We start from the raw sequence: 23,199 nt of genomic DNA, 5'->3' as shown, positions 1-23,199 counted from the left end.
AGTCCCGAGTCAAAACCAGCCAAAGCCCACCATGAACTCTGTGGCTCACCCGTCTTTCACTTCTGTCTCCAATGGGGGCCAGCACTGTCTGCTTCTCACCCTCCATGGGGCTCATTTTCTATTTTTGGCTTTGCCTCACTCTTGGACTGGGGGACACTCTCTAGCCATAACCTCTGCCTCCTGCCTCAGTAACAGTCACACTTGTCCTCGCATTTGGGACGATTTCAGCCACTCCAGGAAAATGCATCACCCCTTCTGGTCTCACCCAGGACCACAAGGCGGGTCCTTCAGGCCCAAGCAGTAGGACCCATCGGCACCAGGGGTCCCTGCTGCACTCAGAGACAGCATTGGTATCACTTTGGAGCCTCCTCCCCACCACGCCCCATAAACACCAGCATCAATAGCAGCAGCCGCAGAGAGAGACTGGAGAGGGGACTGCTGTGCTGGTCACCATCAGCTCGGAACACAGGCCCAACACACGCAGCAGGAGCAGAGGGAGGTGGGCACGCCGAGGCTTACCTTCCGCATGTCTTTACCAAAGGTCTCACTGTAGGTCGTGCCAAGGATTTCAAACTGCACGTAGGGATTCGAGCTGTCTTCCCGAAACTCCATCACGCCTGTGAGGCCAGTGATGTGGCCCTGCAGGAGAGAAGGAAAAACCACGGGAGGATAGTCAAATGTGGATGGAATCCCAAAGGCAAGGAAGAAAGAGGAAGTAGTTGCCAAGAGGGAGACAGTCACGGTCTGGGCAGCAATGGACACCCTGCAGTAAGAGCAGAGAGGCTGCCGGTCCTGGGGCCTCCAAGCAGGACCAACACTTCCTAGGCCATTGCTCACAAGCAACGCTCCCCAGCTTTGCCCATCATTCATGCCGTTAATATGATTACAGCATCTGCTCTGTGCCACACACGTGCCGGCCCTGAGATTACAGAAAGACAGCTTTCGTCCCCACCCTCCTGGAGTTTATGGTCTTCCACTACAACCAGCTCCAGGGGCTCACCTTAGCCTGAGCCAAGGAGGGACAAGGTCAGCAAGAGCCATCTCAGGCATGTGGTGGGAAGTGGTGGGACAGTGAGTGTGAACATTAAAACCAGCTCAGATCCTGGCTCTGCCACCTTGGGCAAGTCATCTCCTGTCTCCCAGCTTCAGCCTGCAACCAAGCTCACATCACAGAGCCTGCAGGGACCAAAGGAGAGAATGTGTACAAAACGTGGTGTCTGATAGAGACCAGATGCGGGGGTGCACCGGCCCTCAACCTCACTCTGGCAGTTCCATGAGGCTCTGGAGGAGCAGGGGGCAAAAGGGTTGAGTGAGCCTTGGCTGAGCCCTCTTATTCCTTCAAGCCTGGGGTGAGGGGTTCTCAGCCAGCCTTGATCTCCCACAGACTGAGCCGGGAGAGTTCCAGACAGTGAGCTGGCCCCAGGGGGGCCCCTGCTCAGACCTGGGCTCAACAGATTCAAACCAGTATAGACTACATTCACTGCTATCAAAACCACGCAGAATTTATTGTGACTAAGACTTCTGGCACTATAGATTTCCCTAAATGTCCTTTTGAAGCCTCTCAAAGCCAATTCACTCTAACAAGCCTTGTGTGGATTACCCAGTTCACTTCAATCTAGTCTTTTGATGGATTTAATGTCACACCTAAGCCTATAGGACACACAGATGTCCTACATGCTGAGGTGTGACAGCATCCACCAAGTCACAGGTATGTCGATGCACACACAGGCGTGCACACACAGACACGCACACACGCACACAGACACATACATAGTGTGGTCTTGCACAAGCCCTGCCAACTGAGACAAACTCTCCCGGGGACAGTGGCAGCCTGCACAGTGGGTATCTGGCAGACGTGAGAGAGCCAGGTTCCTTCACTACTTTTCTTACTTGTGATCTTGGACAAGTTACATAACCTCTCTGAAGTCTGATCACCTTAGATAAAATGGACATGATAAGACATATTATTAATGGACTCAATGGACACGAATGTGAGCAAACTCCAGGAGATAGTGAAGGACAGGGAAGCCTGGTGTGCTGCAGTCCATGGGATCGCAAAGAGTCAGACACGACTTAGCCACTGAACAACAACAAATAACACATATCCCTGAACCCCAGCTTACCAGCCCTCAAACGCTGGGACAGAAAGAGGGGCCAGGGGAGAGGCCTGGGAGGGGCCTGGCTGGGTGAGCACAGAAACAGCTCAGCTCCCCAGAAGGGGCAGAGAGTGGGGATGTGAGGAGGGGCCTGTCTTTTGCCTTGGCCAGGAGGTTACCCCTTGCACACACCTTTTTGATTGTGTCTAGCATAGACCTCCCTCCATTCCACGGCTTGGTGGACTTGCGGATGCAGTTGAGGCTTGCCATGCTGTGCCACTTCCGGTCCTCCAGCTTCCTGTGGAAGGCGTTGGCCAGCATCAGGACACTGTCATACAGGTAGAGGTTGGAGATCTGCAAAGACAGACATGCAATGCATTTGGCGCACTCCCAGGGATGGGGAGAGACCGTAGAGGGCTGGAGTGACCCAGGATGCCAACACTGAGAAGTGAGGCCCGACAGCTAGGCCATGATCCTCTGGCTTCCAGGCGGCCATTCAAGCACCCAGCTGGAGTCTTCAGTAGAATCAGACCTGGTCCTGCTTCAGGAACTAAAGGGGGAGGTGGATCCATATATCAGTGGAACCAGGGTGATCAGAACCATGACTGAGTCTTGGACACAGCTCTGTGGAAGACTGGAGGGGCCATCCCACTCAGGTATAACAAAGGATGGAGAGAAGGATGGGCAGAAAGCTCGGCCTAGAAGGATTAGGGTAACGTGTGGGGAGCATTGTAGGGAGGGCACCATAGTAGTAGAGGCATGAAGGTGCAAGGAAGCCGGGCCACATGGGGCAGGTTCCACCAGCACTTTTGGCAAAGGATGAGATAGTAAAGATTTTACACTTTGTGGGCCTTATAGTCTCTCCTGAAACTGCTCAACCATGCTATTCTAGTAGGAAAGCAGCCACAAATGATACCATGATTTCTATGCAATGAGTCAGAAAAGCCCAAATGAACTTTTTGGCCAAACCAATACATAAACAGAGGATGTGCCAATAAAACTATACTTAGAAAATAGACAGTGAGCCACAGTTTGCTGACCCCTGAGTTGGAGAGACTAAAGACAGTTCAATATGTCTGCATCAAAGGGACAGCAGGGAGGCAGGGATCAAGGACAGAGCCATGCAGAGCCTTGTGAGCCATGCTGAAGAGGAAAAACATAGGTGGATTCAGGATCTGTGCCTGAAATCAGATCTGTGCCTTAGAATGATCACTCTGGTCCCTGGACCTCCACAGGGGGTGGTGTGGTGGCCTGAGTGACACTGGCAGCTTCTGTGAGGGTCCAGAGGTCACGGAGCCTGCTCTGCAGTGATGTCACTGCCAGCCAGGGGATGCACTTGGAAGTTGCTGCTGTGAGCATCTGAGAACTGCTCCTCAGCTTAGCTGTGCACAGTACAGCTGGATCTTACAGGAGAAACAGCCCATCTCAGAACTCTCGAGATCATGACAATGAGGCAGAATTCATAATAACAGTGAGCAGAGTGGCCCCACAGCAATGAGAGGCAGGGGTCGAACCGGTCTGGGAACCCTCCTGACCGTGAGTAAGACCCTGAGGTGCATGAGCCTGGACTCCAGAGGTCACAGGAGCCCTCGGTGGGGAGGAGGTCAGCCCTGCTTTGTCACCACCCTACCCTGGCCCTCTCTGCTCCTCCAAGGGTTGACATGGAGCATGAAGGGAGGTGACAAAGTAACGTCCATCCCGGGTCAGATTTGTGACCCCTCAGGGTAACTGTTGCACAAACAACCATTAGCCAAAGTGGGTCAAGGGGATGGCTCTCTGCACACTTCACCAGCAAGGTGTCTGCTAAAAATATTCCAAGAAAACAAAATCACTGGATATAAATAGGAGAATACGTTGGCCTCACAGAACTCCTGGGAAGATCAAATGAGATCCTAGGGCTATGGGAAGCATGCCTGCTGTCCCCCACCACTCCCCAGTATGTCCCTCACACTCTCAACATCTCTGAGCCTCCTTCTCAGCCTGCAATCCCCTTCTTCCCACATCTTAGGCAGGATATTCCCAAAGCAGAGGCCCGGACAGGAACCTGGGTGTGGGGAACTGTCCTCTGCAACTGAAATCAGACGTGGCCCAAGGGAGCTGGTCCAGGTCATCATATACACCTGCTCCATTGTGCGTCTTCTCTCTTTCCCCCTTTCATGCTCATCTCCCAGGGTCACCTCTGCGATGACATGTCTGAGAAGAGCTGACCCCTCCCTCCATGGATGTCCCTGTGCTTGACCGTTCCTGCACTGCCCTGTTGCATCTGCCTTCAACCCTCAGCCTTGTAGTGGGCACAGGGATGTATGCCACAAAGGCCTGCATATCTGACATCTCTCCATCCTGCAGGTGTAAGAAGTAGGGGAAAGACCTCCCTGGTGGTCCAGGGGTTAAGAATCTGCCTGACAGTACAGGGAACACAGGTCCGATCCCTGGTCCAGGAAGATCCCATGTGCCTCGGAGCAACTAAGCCCACCCACCGAACTTACTAACGCCCAAGAGCCTAGAGTACATGCTCCACAAGCAGAGAAGCCACTGCAAACAGAAGCCCCCGTGCCCCACTCGAGGCTACTAGAGAAAGCCAACGCAAAGCAACAAAGATCCAGGGCAGCCAAAATAAATAAGCAAATAAAGTACCAAAAAGAAGTAGATGGCGGATGGCATGAGTGTGCTGTTATAACCAACTGCTGACTGAAATATAACCTCAGGCTGTAGGGAAGCAGGCAAGTCAGTGCCAGGTGACCTTTGTGGGGGCCTTGCACTACACAGCTGCTTACCTGACAGCAGAGAAAGGTCACTCCCACCACCAAGAATTCACCCCCTGTCCTGAAGCGAACACCAGGACAGAACACCATCTCCTCCCTCTTGATGCCTAGGAGCACAGACTTGATGAGAAATATTAACCCACTCCCTGCTTTTGTCAGCCCCCATCCCTCAGGAGTCCCTACAACTGCAAAATTATTCTGATATGTCTCCTGCCCCTCTGAAATACAAACCAATAATGGAAATGTTCTAAGAGGATGTAAGCCACTTAGAGTTGCTTTAGTGTTATTTTTTATTTGCTTTTTTTTTTTTTAAAGGATATCTCAAAGCTGAGAGTCCTTGATGATGTGAAGATTTCTCTTCTCAAGACATTTATGGATCTCCCAGCCACCCACTCACAGCCAACGCTATTCACATAGCTGGTACCCTCTGACCCACATCCCCGCCTATGCACACACTCGTGCACACACACACACACACACACACACACACACACACACACAGGGCCACTCCTCCCCTGCAGTGGCCCAGTGCACTTCTAGTCACAATAAATTAAGGTACTTAATTACATAAGTGATTTATCCAATACAAATATATGAATGCAGAAAGGCCTGCCATGAAGAGGAAAACAACAGGATGTGACTCAGAAAGGCCAAAGGAAGAATAGGCTTGAGCAATGCTCTTTTCCAGGTTTAGGTATTGATATTTCCACTATCTCTGGAACCCAACACCAACCAAAGCACATGGTTGGTACTTAAAGTATGTTTGATGGATGGATGCATGTAGATGAACGGGTATGTGGAGGTGGGTAGGGAAGATGGGTGGATAGATAGATGAATGGATGGATGGATCTCTACTAATTGATCTTGGTTCACAAAAAGACAAAATGTAGAAAACAGCAGGAAAAAGAGATTTTTACGCCCCCAACTTTGACTTGAGTGGAGTCATGCTTTATTCAAACAAAAATGTGTTTCTCGTTTATATTTGCTCAGAGTGTCTTCTGGCTCCTCACCTGGAGCTGTTTCCGTCTTCTCCTCTCTCTTCTGCCCCGTCTCCTACAAGGTGCTGTCTCAATACTTCTCCCCGCTTTGGGCAGAAGCTAACACTTCAGTACTTATCTGTGGCTTCATGGTCATCTCAGCAACCTCAGCATCCTAACTTGGGTGACCGTCTAGGTTCACTGGTGGGTATACAAGGGAGGGTTGTCAGGAGAAGGCACTTTTAGGGAAACAAAGATCAAGAACAGCAGAAAGGCTGCCTCTCCATGGGGCTCCCTCCAGATCCTGACAAACATAAAAGAAACCTTTCCTCGGGGTAGGTGGGTGAAGACCAGTGTGCTAATGTCCCGGATTGGTGAAGCCAGGTCCCTGAGTCAAAAGGAAAGATCTAGAGAGACAGAGGCTCCCAGCTTCACTGACTCTCACTCAATGCTTGTCTTGAGGAGCAAACAGCCTGAGCTGGTGCTACAGGTTGCAGGGTCAGAGAAAGGGGCCTGGCCTGAAGGAGTCCTTGCCTCTCTCTCTCATGTCTCAGGTGAGGCCCGGAACAGAGTTCTCTAGCAAAAGACAGACAAGCAGCTACCATCACCTCATTCCTCTGAGAGTGGGAGCCCAGGACTCTGGCTATCCTAAGAGCACTGCAGCCCAGAAATGACAAAAGACTGTAAAAGCATTTCAGGTGAGAGCTGACTTGACAAGGTAAAGAGAGGCCAGAGTGTCTGGGCCAAGAGCATGGCAGAGGAAAGACCCGGATGCACAGCAGAAGACCTAGAACTGGGTCAAAGAGGCCAGATGGAGGAAAGTCAGAGGCAGACAAGAGCCAGAGCCGGAAGAGGAACCTGAGGCTTTCCTGGGAGCCTATGGCCTCCTTTCTAAGTGTACACACAGCTGCAAGGGGCCTGGCTGGTTTGGTGAGCCCACTGAGAGATGCACGCTGGGTCCTCTTTTGTGTCATACAGCAGAACTCTCACTCTACTATTGTGTAGCTTAGCCTGGGGCCTGGGTTGACCTGGGCCAGCTCTGCTCACTGCTCAACACCCAGCAGGGACAGGAGCCCATAGATATAGCATGTGTTTGATAAATGTTCAAAGTATGGGTGAATTGAATCTCCTCTTCCTCTCACTCACAAGGTGATGCTGAACAAGTCATCTAAAGTTCTAGCCTTGAGGTTTCCCTCGTGGTCCAGTAGTTGAGATGCTGTGCTTTTACTGTAGGGGACACAGGCTTGTTTCCTGATGGAGGAACCAAGATCCTGCATGCTGTACAATGCAGCCAAAAAAAGTAGACAAAAACAATTTTTAAAAGCTCTAGCCTTATCTTGGTTACAATAACATACAGTATGTTCAGCGTCCCTGGAGAGGTGCAGTGGGTGGTTTTGATTATAACCCTGGTGCCAAGTAGCCAAGTATCATCCCAAGCTCTCTGAATTTAGTTTTATTTTTGGAGGGAACAGGGACAGAAAGGAATAGAAGGAGAAACAAAGGACCCAGGCAGGCTCCTGACTTCAATGCGGGTCAGCAGAGAGCTTGTCAACCAGGGGTGTCCCCGGTGGCCAGGGCCCAGTGTGATCTGTCACACAGAAGTGTGGAGGCTCTTGTGAAAAGAAACTTTGATCTGCCAACACCACTCGCCTCTGCTCCAATGCCCCTTGGCCTGAAAGCTTTTCAAGGGCAAGCAGGGGTCATACATGGCTCCTGCAGCTTCAGGGTCAAAAGACTGAGCAGGGATCAGCCCTGGGTATCAGGACCAGCACAGAAAGCTGCTCACCTGGGTGTATGTCCCTGGCTTCCTCCTGGCCCAGCAGCAAGGTCACAGCGGCCATGGCACCCTGGGCCTGAGCTGGGCCTTTTAGGTCTGCATGTCCTAAGGTGTTGCAGGGCTGCCCTTTGAGGAAAAGGCCACTTCTCTGCTCTCGGGGTGCGTTATAAAAGCTGCCAATATAGGAAGGCCCGGAGTGAGGGCCTGCACAATACCCTGACCCAGGTTCCTGAAAGGGAGACGGCTTGGTGTGCTTTTAAGCCTGACATTTGCACTGCAGGGCTGGCTCAGCCACAAGAGTCCAGGGCACAGCCAGTCCTGCGCTAAGACCGTCCAGGTGTGCAGGGGGGAGTAAGCGACACGTGGGAGGCGGCTAGAGCTAGAACAGGCACGTCAGCAGCCCCACACCTGCGGGAGGCGCCACGCCCTGCACCCTGTCACCAGCCGCCCATTCCCTGCTGGGGCGTAGGAGTTTCACCCCTGGGGGTGCTTCCTAACATCCTCTCTACATGGTCACCTCCCACAGCCTCCACATAGTTCAAATGCCCTTATTTCTCCCTGGGGATAGGGCAATCCCCGGTTACCTGGTCTCCAGCTTCCACCCTGCACTGAGTTGTCATTCCCATAGGCACGTTCCGCCCTGTCATATCCCCGAGGGCTACCCACTCTGGCCTCCGTTCCCTGGCACTGCTCTCCTCGCTAATTGATTTCCCAGTACTTCTTGCCTCAGACACACTAAACTCAGCCCCTGCCTTCCTTGGCTTCTGGGCCTTGACACATGACATTCTCTATAACTGGAAAGTGTTACTAAATGGAGATTAAAATTCCTGATTTATTTGGAGTTTGTGAGAATCAGAGAGACAACATTTGTGAAATGTCTAACATAGGAACTGGCATATAATACGTGCTTAAAGTGTGTCTGCGGAATTAATGGATGTTGAATGAATAGTTTTAAATTGGTTCTTAGGAAGAAACAAAGAGATGTCAAAGTGTTTGCAAAGAGGATGCCTCTTAGAATTAAAGTGATCAAGAATAGAAGCCACACTGTGAAAGGGAATAGGACCTCTGTATGGATACATTCCACGTGGAACTGTCCATCTGTAATCTGAATCTGGGTTATATGCTTCCATGGGATGGGGGCATCCTGGCAACGCTTGTCTTTCTAAAGTCAGTCCCCTATGTAAGAGGCAGGTCCTCAGATGGGAAATAAGGAAGGTGAGGTCACATCCATAGGAGACATAAGAGAGAATTCAGCTATGAGTTCCTGACTGGACTTCAGCTTTTAAGAAACCCAGGTAGACATTCCTAGCTTCTAGATAATTAAAGACCAATCACATGAAACCAACTGAGGACCAAGAATGGAAAGATAGATTTATTTTCTAAGAGTTAACACCAAGAATCCCCATTACATCAGTAACTATATTTTATTTAAGAAAACACCTTGTGTCAGCAGGAGCAAAGGCTACCAGTAAAATTGTTAAATTGATCTTCATGAGAAAATAAGGAGAATTTATGCTGGAGTCAAGCCCCAGTTAGGGGATAGGAAAGGGAGGGTAGCAAGATGCAGAGAAAGGATGAATCACAGGATGGGGGGAATGGGGCAGGAGAGGAGCAATCGTATCTCACCGGGGAAGACTTAGAACCTGAGAAGCTGTTTGTGCAGCTACAATGCAAAAGTCCCACTCCAAGGCCCACCATATGTGACACCATCTCTGAGACGGAGATGTGTTGTCTTGTTGAAACCAGAAAAGGCTCTGATTTCCCATCTGGGTTGGTACTAGATGCGGTAGCAGCAGTCCCATCAGAAGCCCAGGTGATTTGTTTACTTACTTACTGAGTCCCTAGAAGCAGTACGAGGGTCAGCAGTAATGGAAACAGAGCCTGCCTTCCCCCACCCTACTCCCATGAAATGTCCTGAGCTCTCCAGCAGAGCCATACACATTTGGTTCTATCTGACCCTCAGCAGGCTGAGCCCTGTGTGCATCCCCATCAGAGTGGAAGGGAGAGGCCCCCAAGGATGATGATGGCTCTGCTAGGGCACCAGCTGTCTGCCCTCCCAGAGGTCCATACACATTTCTCCACAGTATATCAGAATTTAGGCAAATCATATTAGATTGCTCCAGCCTTGCCTCCCTTATACTCAGGGGCCCAGGGAGGTGCTGGGCATTCACATTATCAAGGTACAAGTCATCCTGGAAGGCATGGGAAGATGGATGGAAGGCGAGGGTCACAGCCACATGGGCCAGCTGCATCTCACCACCAGACCATTATCTGCCCAACACCAAAGTTGGCAATGTGGGAAATGTTTTCATTAAGAAAGGCTGCATTTCCTCCAGCTTTCCAAAGAGGCTGGTTTTCTCTTGCCTCCATCATTAATCAAGCAAAGTGGACTGTGTAGAGAGACCTCACAGAGGCAAACAGCAGGAACTGACCTCTGATCAGATCCTCAGACAGGCTCTGTCCATCCAGCACACTCAGACCAGCAGAGGGTCCCACTGGGAGGACAAGCCGATGCCCAGATGTCACAGCTCAAGAAATCCATCTCCAGGTGCAACCTCTCTGCCAACCTGCTGCCAGCCCACCCGTCCCGAGAGGGGAAGCCACATCCAGGCCTGAGGAGGGAACAGATGGTGGCAGAGGACAGAGAGTCAGGGGAGCTCTCCTCATGTTGAATCCAAGATGTGAGGAGGGTGGAGCGTTGAGGATCATTTGCTCTACCCAAGGCTCTCTGGCCTCCAGCTGTTCATATAGCCACCCGCGGCCAGGATGGCAATCAGCTGTAGCCAAGGGGACCACCTGTGCACCTGTCTCTGAGAAAGGCATCGATCCATGCTGGCCACTACATGTTCCATCTGGGTCTTTAGGGTGAAGTAAACCAGAGAAAATGACAAGATGTCCAAAGGAACTCTGGTATGAAGAGGTTTGGTGCTGCTTCAGAGGAAAGGCTTCTATAGGCAGGTTGACAAGAAACTTTTAAGCTTGGGACAAGTGTGCAGAAAGCCTTAAAGAAATAGAGATGCAAGAGGTGGTGGTGTGGGGAGTGGGGTCAAAATGCTGTAACAAGTTGAAAGAGGGAGCAACGATTCCATCTATTAAGCCATCTTACGATTTTAAAATTCACAAAGAAGAGAAATCCCAACCTAAGGGAGCATTTTATGACAACACCACTTTAGCTCCTGCAGCCTCATTCAAGGTTCGGGCTCCACAGTGACCAGACAACACAGCTTCTATCATTTGCCTGTCCCGCTTTGGAAACACATTTGAATAGAAGTGGAGTAAGAATGTGACAATTCATTTGTTAGGTTAATTGCATCCCTGAAGTCATCAGGCAATGCAGTCCTAAAGACCAAGGATGGTTCAGATGCTGCTCTGAGCAAGGCTGCCCATAAAATCTGAGCAAAGCCTCGGGAGTTCTTAGGGTCTTGTCATTTTTATCACAGACAACCCCTAAACAAACCTGTTGAGAAAATAAGAATGAGAAGCACCCAAATAAGACAGTGCTTTGTAGGGAAAAATAAACAACAGCACTGCCCGTTGCAAAAGCAGTGCCTCTGGAGCCAATAGAAGCCACTTACTTAGGTACTTTTCTTCCAAAAGATGTTCTCTTTACTAAATAGGAACCAAATTGATTTGCTATAATAGTGCCTGGTTGGCTTTGCAGCACAAAAAGCCCTGACCACAGGCCTAATAGAAGAAGATGGAGCTTCTGAGGTGAGCTCTGTGCAGAAGCAGAGAGATGGATGATCTTGCAAAAATTCCCTGCTTTTGATAGCCTTCTTGAAAACTTCTAACCCAGAATTATCATCCCAAGAGAAGCTGTCTGGGGGAAAAACTAAAGATGGACTTGAGAGCTCCATTTCCAAAAGAATTTTCATTAATTCCATCAAGACAAAGTTAATAATCCATGACATCAATGTTGTATTTTTTTTTTCCCTTCAGTTGGTTGTGCTAAACATGTTGGAATCTTCTCAATAAATCTCACAGCTAGAGGCTAGTAGAAATTAGTTTGCCTTCTACACTGTCATTAAGAAAGAAAGAAGTGGTAATAGCTACAGAGAAAACTTGAAGGGAATGGCTTGTAAATGAGATGAATCTACAAGCTGCCCAAATGGTTGTTGGGTGGGATGAGTAAATAAATCCACATTTGCCTCTCATCACAGCCTGTACAAGGAAGCAGATGCAACAAATGGAGATAGATTCATTTAATAAAGTATTTTATTTATAGATATATAAAGAGGCTTCCCGAGACAGTTTAACTTATGTTAAGACCTGCATTCTTAACAGATCTACCCCATTAGCCCTTATCGAGAGTCTCCAAGGAGCAGGGTCTTGTCTGAAGAGCTATGCAGGCCGCAAAGACACTGGCCTCCCCTCTCCCCACCAAGGCAGCACTGATGGAGTTTCTGCATGATTGAGGCAATGGTAAGTGGTGCCCAACACCGGTGATGAGGGGCCAGACAGAAGTGAGCTCTCCCACCCGCTGCGAGACTTTCAAAGAGCACACTCAGGACAAAAGTAGACTACATCACACTGTTCAAAAAATCATGAGGCCACGTTCAGTCTTCCCATGGAAACCCAAGCACACCTGGCCACATCCTCTAGTAGGAGAGTTCTGTTAACAGCTCAGCCTTGTTCTTGTTGCTGTCTATACATCCTCTCATTTATTTTCATTATGACTCTGAGGGGTAGGTAATATTTGAGTCCCCAACGTACAGAGAAGGAAGCAGAGGCACAGAACGACAAATAAATAATAAAAAATCGTTAGCAGCTAGATTTACTGGGATCTGAGCCCAAGCAACCTGGCTGCTGTGCTGTCGCTGCTACTTCTTCTTCTACGAAGGCTGTTGTTGCTTCTGCTGCTGCTGCTGCTATTGCTACTGCTGCTGCTACTATTACTACCAATACTGCTATTACTACTGCTGCTGCTACTATTATACTACTGCTGCTATTGCTGCTGCTGCTATTGCTGCTGCTGCTGCTATTGCTGCTGCTGCTATTGCTGCTGCTGCTATTGCTACTGCTGCTGCTATTGCTGCTGCTGCTATTATACTACGCTATTGCTACTGCTGCTGCTATTGCTGCTGCTGCTATTGCTACTGCTGCTGCTATTGCTGCTGCTGCTATTGCTACTGCTGCTGCTATTGCTGCTGCTGCTACTGCTGCTGCTATTGCTGCTGCTGCTATTGCTGCTGCTGCTGCTGCTGCTGCTATTATACTACTGCTGCTATTGCTGCTGCTGCTATTGCTGTTGCTGCTATTATACTACTGCTGCTATTGCTACTGCTGCTGCTACTATTATACTACTGCTACTATTATACTGCTGCTGCTATTGCTACTGCTGCTGCTATTGCTACTGCTGCTGCTACTATTATACTGCTGCTGCTATTGCTACTGCTGCTGCTGCTATTACTACCGATACTGCTATTGCTACTATTAATATTACTGCTACTGCTGCTACTTCTGTTACCGTTACTATCACTGTTGTTACCACTGCTATTGCTACTGCTGCTGCTGTCACTGCTGCTACTGCTGCTGCAAGATCTGTGAGGCAGCCCTTAAATCTTGCTCTTCATACGGCGTCTGGCTCTCAGCAGAAACAGAGAGAGGTAGGGTGGCCAGGATTCTGTGTTCGATATTGCACTGACCTCACCTGAGGATTAGCCCCCCACCGCAGAGCCATGGCTTTGTTCATCCTCCTAATAAACGTGTGTCGTTTCAGAAAGTCCTCTACTGCATTCTTCTCTGCTGCAATCAGTGTCTTTTCCTCTCTTGTCCTCCAGGACAGATTCTTTACATCCAGTGTGACTGATATGAATGAAAGAGCTCACCTGAGCTTCCTGTCCATGGCAAAATGACGAATCAAGACCTTGATGAGCCATACTTTGGCTGTCTCCCTCCACCCCACCAGGGCAGGACATGTTGGTGAACTAGGAAGCAGCCCTCTTTTCTTGTGGAGTAGAAGAGGTACAGTAAGGCAAGAAAGAAATGGAAACATGAACAGGGGGTATGGGGCAGGGTAGAATAGGGGTGGTGTGTCTTTGGGGAAGGATGAAGCCTTTTGGGGAGAGAGAACCCATAGAGACCTTCCTGGGAGTGAGACCCCCTCGGGGTCTGGCCCCCACAGAGAGTGGCAGGCACCTCCCCCTCCGGCCCCGGGTGGGGACGAGCACACATTGCCTGGGCCACGTGGTCACACTACACTTCCATCCACATGGAGAGTGAGGTGCTAATACAGAGTCAGTGTGAGAGGCCCTCACCTCTTCTTCCAAACTCTAGAAAAGAGGAAGGCAGAGCAGGACAGCAGCACCCTGAAATAAAGCACCTTCCACGCCTGCTGCATATGCCCGGGGCTTTCGAGTCCATGGGCCCTTCAGAGGTCTTTGATCTGCTTTCCTGGTCAGCGCCTCACCATCTTTCAAAGATCCCAGACCTTGTGATGTCTCCCTGGAGCGGTGGACTTGGGGCTAGTGGGAGTTACTCCAATGAAATCCTGATGTCTTCTATGCTTCCTTATCAACCAAGAACATATTTCTAGCATTTGCCATCTGTGGGAGCATGCTTCCTCTCTCCCCAGTTAAGATTATAGAATGGATTTGGTACTTTGACAAATCACACACGTACATAGCTCACTCTAGAGATTATAATAACCTCCCTTCCCCAAATATATGCCCCATGATTAGATGTTACCAAGATGTCCTGGGATGGGACTCATACTCTAGAGGCAGACACAGCCCATCACTGACCTGTAGTCCCTATGCCAGGCAGAAAGAAGGGGTAAACTACTTCAAACACTGAATGGCAACCACATTCCATGCATAAATTATAAGTACTTTTCACAAACGCAGGTGGGAAAAATTTCCTTCTGTTATGTGGTTCCCACCAAGCATCAAAAGAAAATTTTCTTAGGGACCATGTTCCTAGTGGAGTTTCAGATGCCAGTCTACCAACAGACAATCTTCACCATTACCCCCAAATATCCAGGAAGAAAATCACCTCTCACCATGGGTGCACAGCTCCACATCCACCTCCCAGGCCTAAGAGAAGCTAACCTTGATTGCACCTATGTCAAAAGGGTAGTGGAGGGACTAATCATACACACTCTGTGTTTCTCATCTTGGAAGGAAGGGACCAGGTGGGCAAGTCATGTTTCTACCTTTTGCGCCCTCCTGATCAGCTAGGATTCCAGCAGTGTTCTGGTTGACTTAAGACTTAGCATTCAGAAGAGGAGCTGAGACGTTTCCCAGTTATTTCCATATTTTTGACTTTCTACAGGGAAGAACTTAAAATGGGTTCAAAATGATGACTCTCCACGGGAAGGCTCTGTCCCCAGTCCTGACAGATGAAATCATTCCCCATCAACACAGTCATCACAGAAACTTAAGATACAGGACTCTCCTTACTCCCTAAGTGTGCAACTTTTAAATACAAGAGGCACCCAGTGAGCTAATATGCTGCAGCTGCTGACGTCGGCCATAATTGCCTGCTAATGTGCTTAGAGGTACTGCCCAGTTGACTGGTTTCAATTTCAGCAAATGACAGAGTTCTAATAATTACAGTTGGTGGTGAAGTATGCTCAACCAGAGCTGAGGCACACTGTTGCATGAGGCAAGCCAAGGGTATGGGTGAGACTCCCTCCTGGAAAAAACTTAGGAGGCCAGCACTGACCTGCAGCATCTGGAGGTAGCCTTCCTGGGGGTCGCAGAGCAAGGAGGAGATGCGGTGGTTGTTCCTCATGCATTTCTGGTTGTCCTTTGCAGAAGGGAAGATCTGCCGGACCACAGTCATCCTGCCAAGGGCGCTGTGGACCAGATCCAGGATCTCTGGGTCACTGATTTCCTGGGAAGATAACCAGAAATGCTTACCATTGACTTATGACCTCATAATCTCTGCAGAAGACTTACCAGTAGATGTCTAGGTTGACAGTCCAAAGAGTTGATGCCAAAGGGGTTATGAGTTTGGACTTAAGGTCAAACAGTCTGTTAGCTGCATACTTACAAATAATACTTGTTTACCCTAAAATGCAAACAGGATTATTCGACACCTTCCCAGAAGGACAGGAAAAGATAATCTGCAGCTAAACCACCAATGCGTTGGCTTCCATGGAGTCAAACCCTAAAAGAACCAATACTATCAAGTGTCATGAGAGGCATTAGCTGGAATAAAAGGCTCAGTTTCCTGTTGGGAGTTGTCTACCTGATATAGACAAGGAAAACTGGCTTCCTCTGACAGAGCTGAACAAAATGCAGTAAGTTTCCCATAATTCTTTAATAATTAGATTTTTTAAAGATTTGCATACATACAAAATTTTAAAATATATCCATTCATTCATCCACTCATTCATTGCACAAAATCTACCCAACAGCTCTTCAATGTTTTGTTCTGTGTTACGACGGGTATAGCTGTGAATGAGTCAGGCTTAATTCCATCTGGTGAAACTCAAGGTCATCATAGGCTGAAATATATGGAGTGATGTCATACGGAAATCTAGGGGCAAAGGAACCCATCGAACTTCCACATGGGCCCATGTGCTAAGTTCTTTACACGCATTATCTCATTTTGTACTTGCAACAGCCTAAGGAATTCTATGAGGTAGATCCTGTTATTACCCTTTTAAAATGAGCACTCTCATGCATAAAAAGAGCTAAGGGAGCAGGCCAAGGGGGGCTCTTTCCAGGATGAGGCTTCTATGAGGAATTAGCACTGAAGCTGAACCTGAAGGATGAACTCATTAGGCAAAGTGTTTGCTGGTAAGGCGAGCAGGCAGGACAGCGAAGAGTCGAGTTGGTGGTAGTACTGCTGAAGATGGAGGCAATGGTACAGGCAGCAAGGTATCCCTCCAACCTAGGGAGGGGCAGGGCCACTGGCAGGAGAGAGGAATGATCAAAGGCAGTGTGGGATCTGTGTCCTAGACCAGATGTGGTTATGGGGTTCAGTAAATACTGCTAAAACATCCACACTATAGATGATGAGAAGCACTTGAAAGATTTTATGCACCAATAAGCCACAATCAGATTTACATTTTAAAAAATTTCTGACTGCTGTACAGAGAGAGGATTAGAGAGTAACAAAACAGCTCCATGTCTGAGATCAACACAGGGACTATAAAAAATGGACATTCACCAAGGGTTTTATTGGTGGAAGAGAGGTTAAGAAAGCTCTGGTTCACTGGTTCTAAGAAGTGACTCTTATCTGTGTTGGTTGCAAGTCAAGATTTTAACCATGAATAACTGTGTTTTAAAATTGGCCTTAAGTCTTCCTCCTTGCAGATGACACAGCCCAGCTTTGAGACAATGAGAAAGTATAAATGGAGCTAATGAGGTTAGAAATAGTGATCGGGAATTTTCAGAATCACATAAACAAGAACATAACATGTTTAAGGATTTAAAGGTAAACAAAGCACTTTCAGGAACTGTCCTAGGTACTCGAAATGAGTGTATAGACTGGTCAGTTATAACCATGTACTAGATCTGGGAGAAAGGAAGAAATTAAGAGTTGCTTCCTTTTAGAATGATCAATAGTTCCCAAATGTAAAAACTACAGGCATTTCTAAAGAATTAAAGTGCTTGTACATACTGAATCTGGGTTTCAACCACTTAAACTTTGTATTTCAGACAAAAGTCTGTTTAAGGAACGATGATCATATTGGATTGGGACCAACTGACAATCGATGGTGAGGAAATTGCAAAATGTTCATATCTTTGGACCATCAAGTGAGAAGAGCCCAGGATCCAGTTGGGCTTCAGAAAACAAAGCAGAGAATGTAGCTGAGCCTGGACATTTGTGCTCTGCTCTTAGCTGCCCTGCTAATGGACACATTGCCCGAAGCAGGATAGCAAGATGAGAGAACTCATGTTCTAACCTACTAGAAAGTAACACTCTAAGAAAGACCAATGCACAGCATGGTCAGCTTTACTTGAAGAAGGAATATAGAGGTCTTCATGGGTGGGAGGTAACCTAGAAAAATCATGAGGTCATGAGGAAATAATTCAAATTATGCGTAAGGGGGTTCATCAAAGTCAGCACACTTAAAAGAAATGGATATGTGACATACCTTTTGTTTTTCTCACTTACTCTTGATAGCAGTGGAGAAGGCAACGGCACCCCACTCCAGTACTCTCGCCTGGAAAATCCCATGGATGGAGAAGCCTGGTAGGCTGCAGTCCATGGGGTCGCGAAAACAGTAGGACACAACTGAGAAATTTCACTTTCACTTTTCACTTTCATGCATTGGAGAGGGAAATGGCAACCCACTCCAGTGTTCTTGCCTGGAGAATCCAGGGACGGTGGAGCCTGGTGGGCTGCCATCTATGGGGTCGCACAGAGTCAGACACGACTAAAGTGACTTAGCAGAAGCAGCAACAGCTTGATGGCAGAGGTCACCATAGAAGCTCTTTTATTAAACCTATCCTGCACCCTCAATTTCCAGATAGGATAGCACTGAACCCTCCCTACTACCCTGCAACAATAACTTTGGAAATTGTAGGGGGCCTGACGGATAGGAGAACACAGTCCCTTTCTGGTGGATATAGCCTCACTTCCCTACAATAAGCAGCAGCATATGGCGGGACTGATGTCAGGGCAGCCAGGACCTAGTCAAGGGTCCCGCAAGTCAAGCCCTCCTGCAAGTAGCCCCGATCTCCAGACCATTCCTTTCCAATTCTACCTTCCCAGGACAGAGATGAAAACTTGGCATAGCTTCCTCCAACCCGTTAGCTGCTATATGCCTCCCTTGCCCTAAGGATCTCTGCAGAATCTCCCACAGTCCTGTTCTCACCCACTCACTCTGAGTCAGAGCACTACCAGCCACCTCCCCACACCTCTGCTGCCACTGCTAAGTCACATCAGTCATGTCCGACTCTGTGCGACCCCATAGACGGCAGCCCACCACTCTCCACTGTCCCTGGGATTCTCCAGGCAAGAACACTGGAGTGGGTTGCCATTTCCTTCTCCGGTGCATGAAAGTGAAAAGTGAAAGTGACTGCAGCCCACCAGGCTCCTCCCTCCATGGGATTTCCCAGGCAAGAGTACTGCAGTGGGGTGCCATCGCCTTCTCCGCCACACCTCTGGGCCTATCCCTAGTATCTAATACAGAGATAGCTGCAATCAGATGCTAAGAATCCACGGAAGCAACTCCCCTGGGTCCTTGGAGGCAGTGAAAAGGGTCACTTCTCCCAGGGATTTATCCTTTGCTTTGGAGATACCCAAGTCTGCACCATCAGTCAGCTCCCTCAGCTCCATGCCAGGCCTTCTTCTGTCCTGATGGCCCCACCAGGTCCTTTAGTACTACTGGGCTGCACGCAGGTATCGGCTCACACCCTGCCCACTGATGCCAGGGACTGCTTCCAGGCTGGAAACCAGGTCAGCCTCTGGACTACTGGGAAGAGGATCAAACTCTGGTTCTTCCTAAGGGTGCAGAGGGCAATCAAGCAGCCAATTTACATAAACAACTTGGAGAACAAACTTTCCCGTTGTCTCAGCTGAACATTCCTTCCAGAGAGTGCTACTACCAGAAGAAACAAGACAATGTGTGTATACTGTGTGGCCTCCACTGACCTCACCGAAGTCAGCAAGGCAGCAATGAAACAGTAACACATCATATCCATACATTCAACTAAGAGCTGATGTGTGGAAGGGCACAGGCTCAAAATAAATCTTCCTTGTTACAAGCGTTGCCAGGATGGCCCCATCCCATGGAAGCATATAACCCAGATTCAGATTACAGATGGACAGTTCCACATGGAATGTATCCATCAGTTCAGTTCAGTTCAGTCGCTCAGTCATGTCTGACTTTTTGCGACCCCATGAACAGCAGCACATCAGGCCTCCCTGTCCATCACCAACTCCCGGAGTCCACCCAAACCCATGTCCATCGAGTCGGCAATGCTATCCAACCATCTCCTCCTCTGTTGTCCCCTTCTCCTGCCTTCAATCTTTCCCAGCATCAGGGTCTTTTCAAATGAGTCAGCTCTTCGCATCAGGTGGCCAAAGTATTGGAGCTTCAGCTTCAACATCAGTCCTTCCAATGAACACCCAGGACTGATCTCCTTTAGGATGGACTGGTTGGACCCCCTTGCAGTCCAAGGGACTTCTCAAGAGTCTTCTCCAACACCACAGTTCAAAAGCATCAATTCTTCTGTGCTCAGCTTTCTTTATAGTCCAACTCTCACATCCATACATGACTACTGGAAAAACCATAGCCTTGGCTAGATGGACCTTAATGCACAAACACTACATAAATTATAAATAATAAAATTATTTCAGTGTACCTTCCATCAAGAAAATAAAATAAAACCTACATCTTGATTGGATGCCTCTTTCCCAAATGCTTGCCACTTCCTCATCAGGAGTTCCCTGTCATGCCATAACTTATGTATGTAACCTAGATAATATATATCTTAGGCTTGCACATTTTGTTTAGCTTTGTGTAAGCTAAACAGTCTGCATGCCTCTTACCATTGTGCTTTAACACAGTGGTTCTCAAACTGAGTCTTGTATCAGGATCACCTGGGGAACTGACAAAATTACAGAGGTCCAGTCTCGTCCCATTTCAACAAGCTAAGCTTCTGTGTTCTACATTAGCTCTCCAGATAATTCCAGTATTCACCAACATCTAAAAACCCCTGGGTTTAACATTAAGTTTTTGTGATCTATTCATGGTGATGGATGCAGCTCTGGTTTATTCATTTTCACAGCTGTATGCTTTGCATTGTATGATTCTGCCACAATGTATTCATGGTATTGTGATTACCATTTGAATGTTTTTGCTTCTTTCCTATTGGGAACAAACCTTCTATGAGCAATTTTTCTTTCCTGTGTGTCTTGGTGCACACCTTTAAGAATTACTCTACATACCTGGAATTAGAATTCCTCCACAGGAGAATATGAAAGTGAAAGTCGCTCAGTCGTGTCCGACTGTGTGTGACCCCATGGACTACATAGTCCATGGAATTCTCCAGGCCAGAATACTGGAGTGGGTAGCCTTTCCCTTCTCCAGGGGATCTTCCCAACCCAGGTCTCCCACACTGCAGGAGTATTCTTTACCAGCTTGAGCCACAAGGGAAGACCATAGGAAAATATGAATGTATTCAAATTTACTGGATCATACCAAATTTCCAGAGTGATTTGCATCCACTTATAATCATGTGTGGTGAAGAGTTCTTGTTGTTCTTCCTTTCCTGATCCTGATAACCTGCTGCTGCTGCTGCTGCTGCTAAGTCACTCTTGTTGTGCCCAACCCTGTGCAACCCTATGGACAGCAGCCCTCCGTCCACAGGATTCTCTAGACAAGAATACTGGAGTGGGTTGCCATTTCCTTCCCCACCTGATATCCTATGACTTCCTAATATTTGCCAGTCTGCTGAGAATGAATTGGTACATCACTAGACTTTAATTTCCATTTCCCTAATACTTAAAAGTTAAATAGCTTTCATACACTCATGAGTCATCTGTTTCCTTTTGTGTGCTTGTGATTTTTGTCTAATTTCCACTGGGTTTTATATTGTGCATGTTGATTTATGGGATCCTTTTTTCAGTTCTGGATGTTAAGTTTTTATTACATGCTACAGATACCTTCTCTAGTTTCTAGATTATTAAGTAAAACTAGGCTATGAATTCATCCAACTTGGTGTTTTCTTCGTCAAAAGATTTTTATTACTAATTAAATTTCCTTATTTCTATAGGAATTTGCTTGTTTTGCCTTCCTCGCCCTGTCATTTTTTTTCCTACATGTTTAGGCATGTTGTCCAAATTTTCCAACTGATTGGCATAAGTTGTTCACAATGTCATTCTACTTCTTCTATTCTCCCCAATGCATCTAAAGTTGTGTGCCATCATGCATTTCTAGTAATCTGTATTTGTGTATCTTCCCTCTTATTTTGACCCTATAAGTTAATATATTTCACAAATTCTCCTTAAAAAGTATGTTTTACCTTAATAGATACTGTTTGATGTGCTGGTTTTCTATTTCATCAATGTCTACTCTTAACTTTATTATTTTTATTTTTCCATTTTCTTTGGATTTATTAAGTGGTTACTTTTGAAACTGTTTCCATGTGAAACTTAGCTGATGAATATTAAACATTTTTTCTTTCCTAATGCAGGTCAGAAAGCAACAGTTAGAACTGGACGTGGAACAACAGACTGGTTCCAAATAGGAAAAGGAGTACATCAAGGCTGTATATTGTCACCCTGCTTATTTAACTTATATGCAGAGTATATCATGAGAAACCCTGGACTGGAAGAAACACAAGCTGGAATCAAGATTGCCGGGAGAAATATCAATAACCTGAGATATGAGGATGATACGACCCTTATGGCAGAAAGTGAAGAGGAACTAAAAAGCCTCTTGATGAAAGTAAAAGAAGAGAGTGAAAAAGTTGGCTTAAAGCTCAACATTCAGAAAACGAAGATCATGGCATCCGGTCCCATCACTTCATGGCAAATAGATGGGGAAACAGTGGAAACAGTGTCAGACTTTATTTTGGGGGGCTCCAAAATCACTGCAGATGGTGATTGCAGCCATGAAATTAAAAGACGTTTACTCCTTGGAAGAAAAATTATGACCAACCTAGATAGCATATTCAAAAGCAGAGACATTACTTTGCTGACTAAGGTCCGTCTAGTCAAGGCTATGGTTTTTCCAGTGGTCATGTATGGATGTGAGAGTTGGACTGTGAAGAAGGCTGAGCACCAAAGAATTGATGCTTTTGAACTGTGGTGTTGGAGAAGACTCTTGAGAGTCCCTTGGACTGCAAGGAGGTCCAACCAGTCCATTCTGAAGGAGATCAGCCCTGGGATTTCTTTGGAAGGAATGATGCTGAAGCTGAAACTCCAGTACTTTGGCCACCTCATGCGAAGTGTTGACTCATTGGAAAAGACTCTGATGCTGGGAGGGATTGGAGGCAGGAGGAGAAGGGGATGACAGAGGATGAGATGGCTGGATGGCATCACTGACTCGATGGATGTGAGTTTGAGTGAACTCTGGGAGATGGTGATGGACAGGGAGTCCTGGCGTGCTGCGATTCATGGGGTCGCAAAGAGTCGGACACGACTGAGCGACTGAACTGAACTGAACTGAACTGAATGGACTATTTAAGACTATAGATCTACAATCAAACATGCTTTAGTTATGACCCACAAGTTATCATATATATTAATTGTATCATTGTTTCTAAAAGTCCTCTTTGAAATGTTTTTGACTCATGAGTAGTTTACGAGAGTTTTAAAATTTTTCCAAACATGAGGTAATTATTTTCCAGTAATCTTCAATGCATTATAACCTGAGCATGTGGAATGCGTGACACAAATCCTTTAAAATGTATGAAGCCTCACTTTGTGACAGTTTGCAGGAATGTTTTGTGTTTCCACTGTCCAACTGCTGCTGATTTCAGTGGTCCATTTTTAGGTCCATTAGATGGGGAATTTTTCCACTTCTGTTTGTATTCAGTCTTTATTTTCAACAATCATATTTGGAGTTTTCTTAATTACATATAAGTTTAGAATTATAACCCCTTGCTCAACTGAAACTTTTGTCATTATATATATATCCTCTATTTCTAGTAACGTATCTTGCCTTATAGTTTACTGCT

General features: G+C 47.2%; 1 protein-coding gene across 1 annotated transcript in view; it reads right to left on the bottom strand.

Moving 5' to 3' along the window:
* Positions 1–23,199, bottom strand: part of GRID1 (glutamate ionotropic receptor delta type subunit 1) — a 685,893-nt gene that overhangs the window by 211,278 nt on the left and 451,416 nt on the right. The window contains 3 exon segments of the mRNA XM_018042611.1: positions 520–639; positions 2,289–2,450; positions 15,278–15,448. Coding sequence (XP_017898100.1) covers positions 520–639; positions 2,289–2,450; positions 15,278–15,448 — 453 coding nt within the window.

The sequence above is a fragment of the Capra hircus genome, chromosome 28 (genome assembly GCF_001704415.2).
Source record: "Capra hircus breed San Clemente chromosome 28, ASM170441v1, whole genome shotgun sequence".
NCBI lineage: Eukaryota > Metazoa > Chordata > Mammalia > Artiodactyla > Bovidae > Capra > Capra hircus.
The sequence above is the reverse complement of the archived record's forward strand: the minus strand, read 5'-3'. Positions and strand labels throughout refer to the sequence as shown.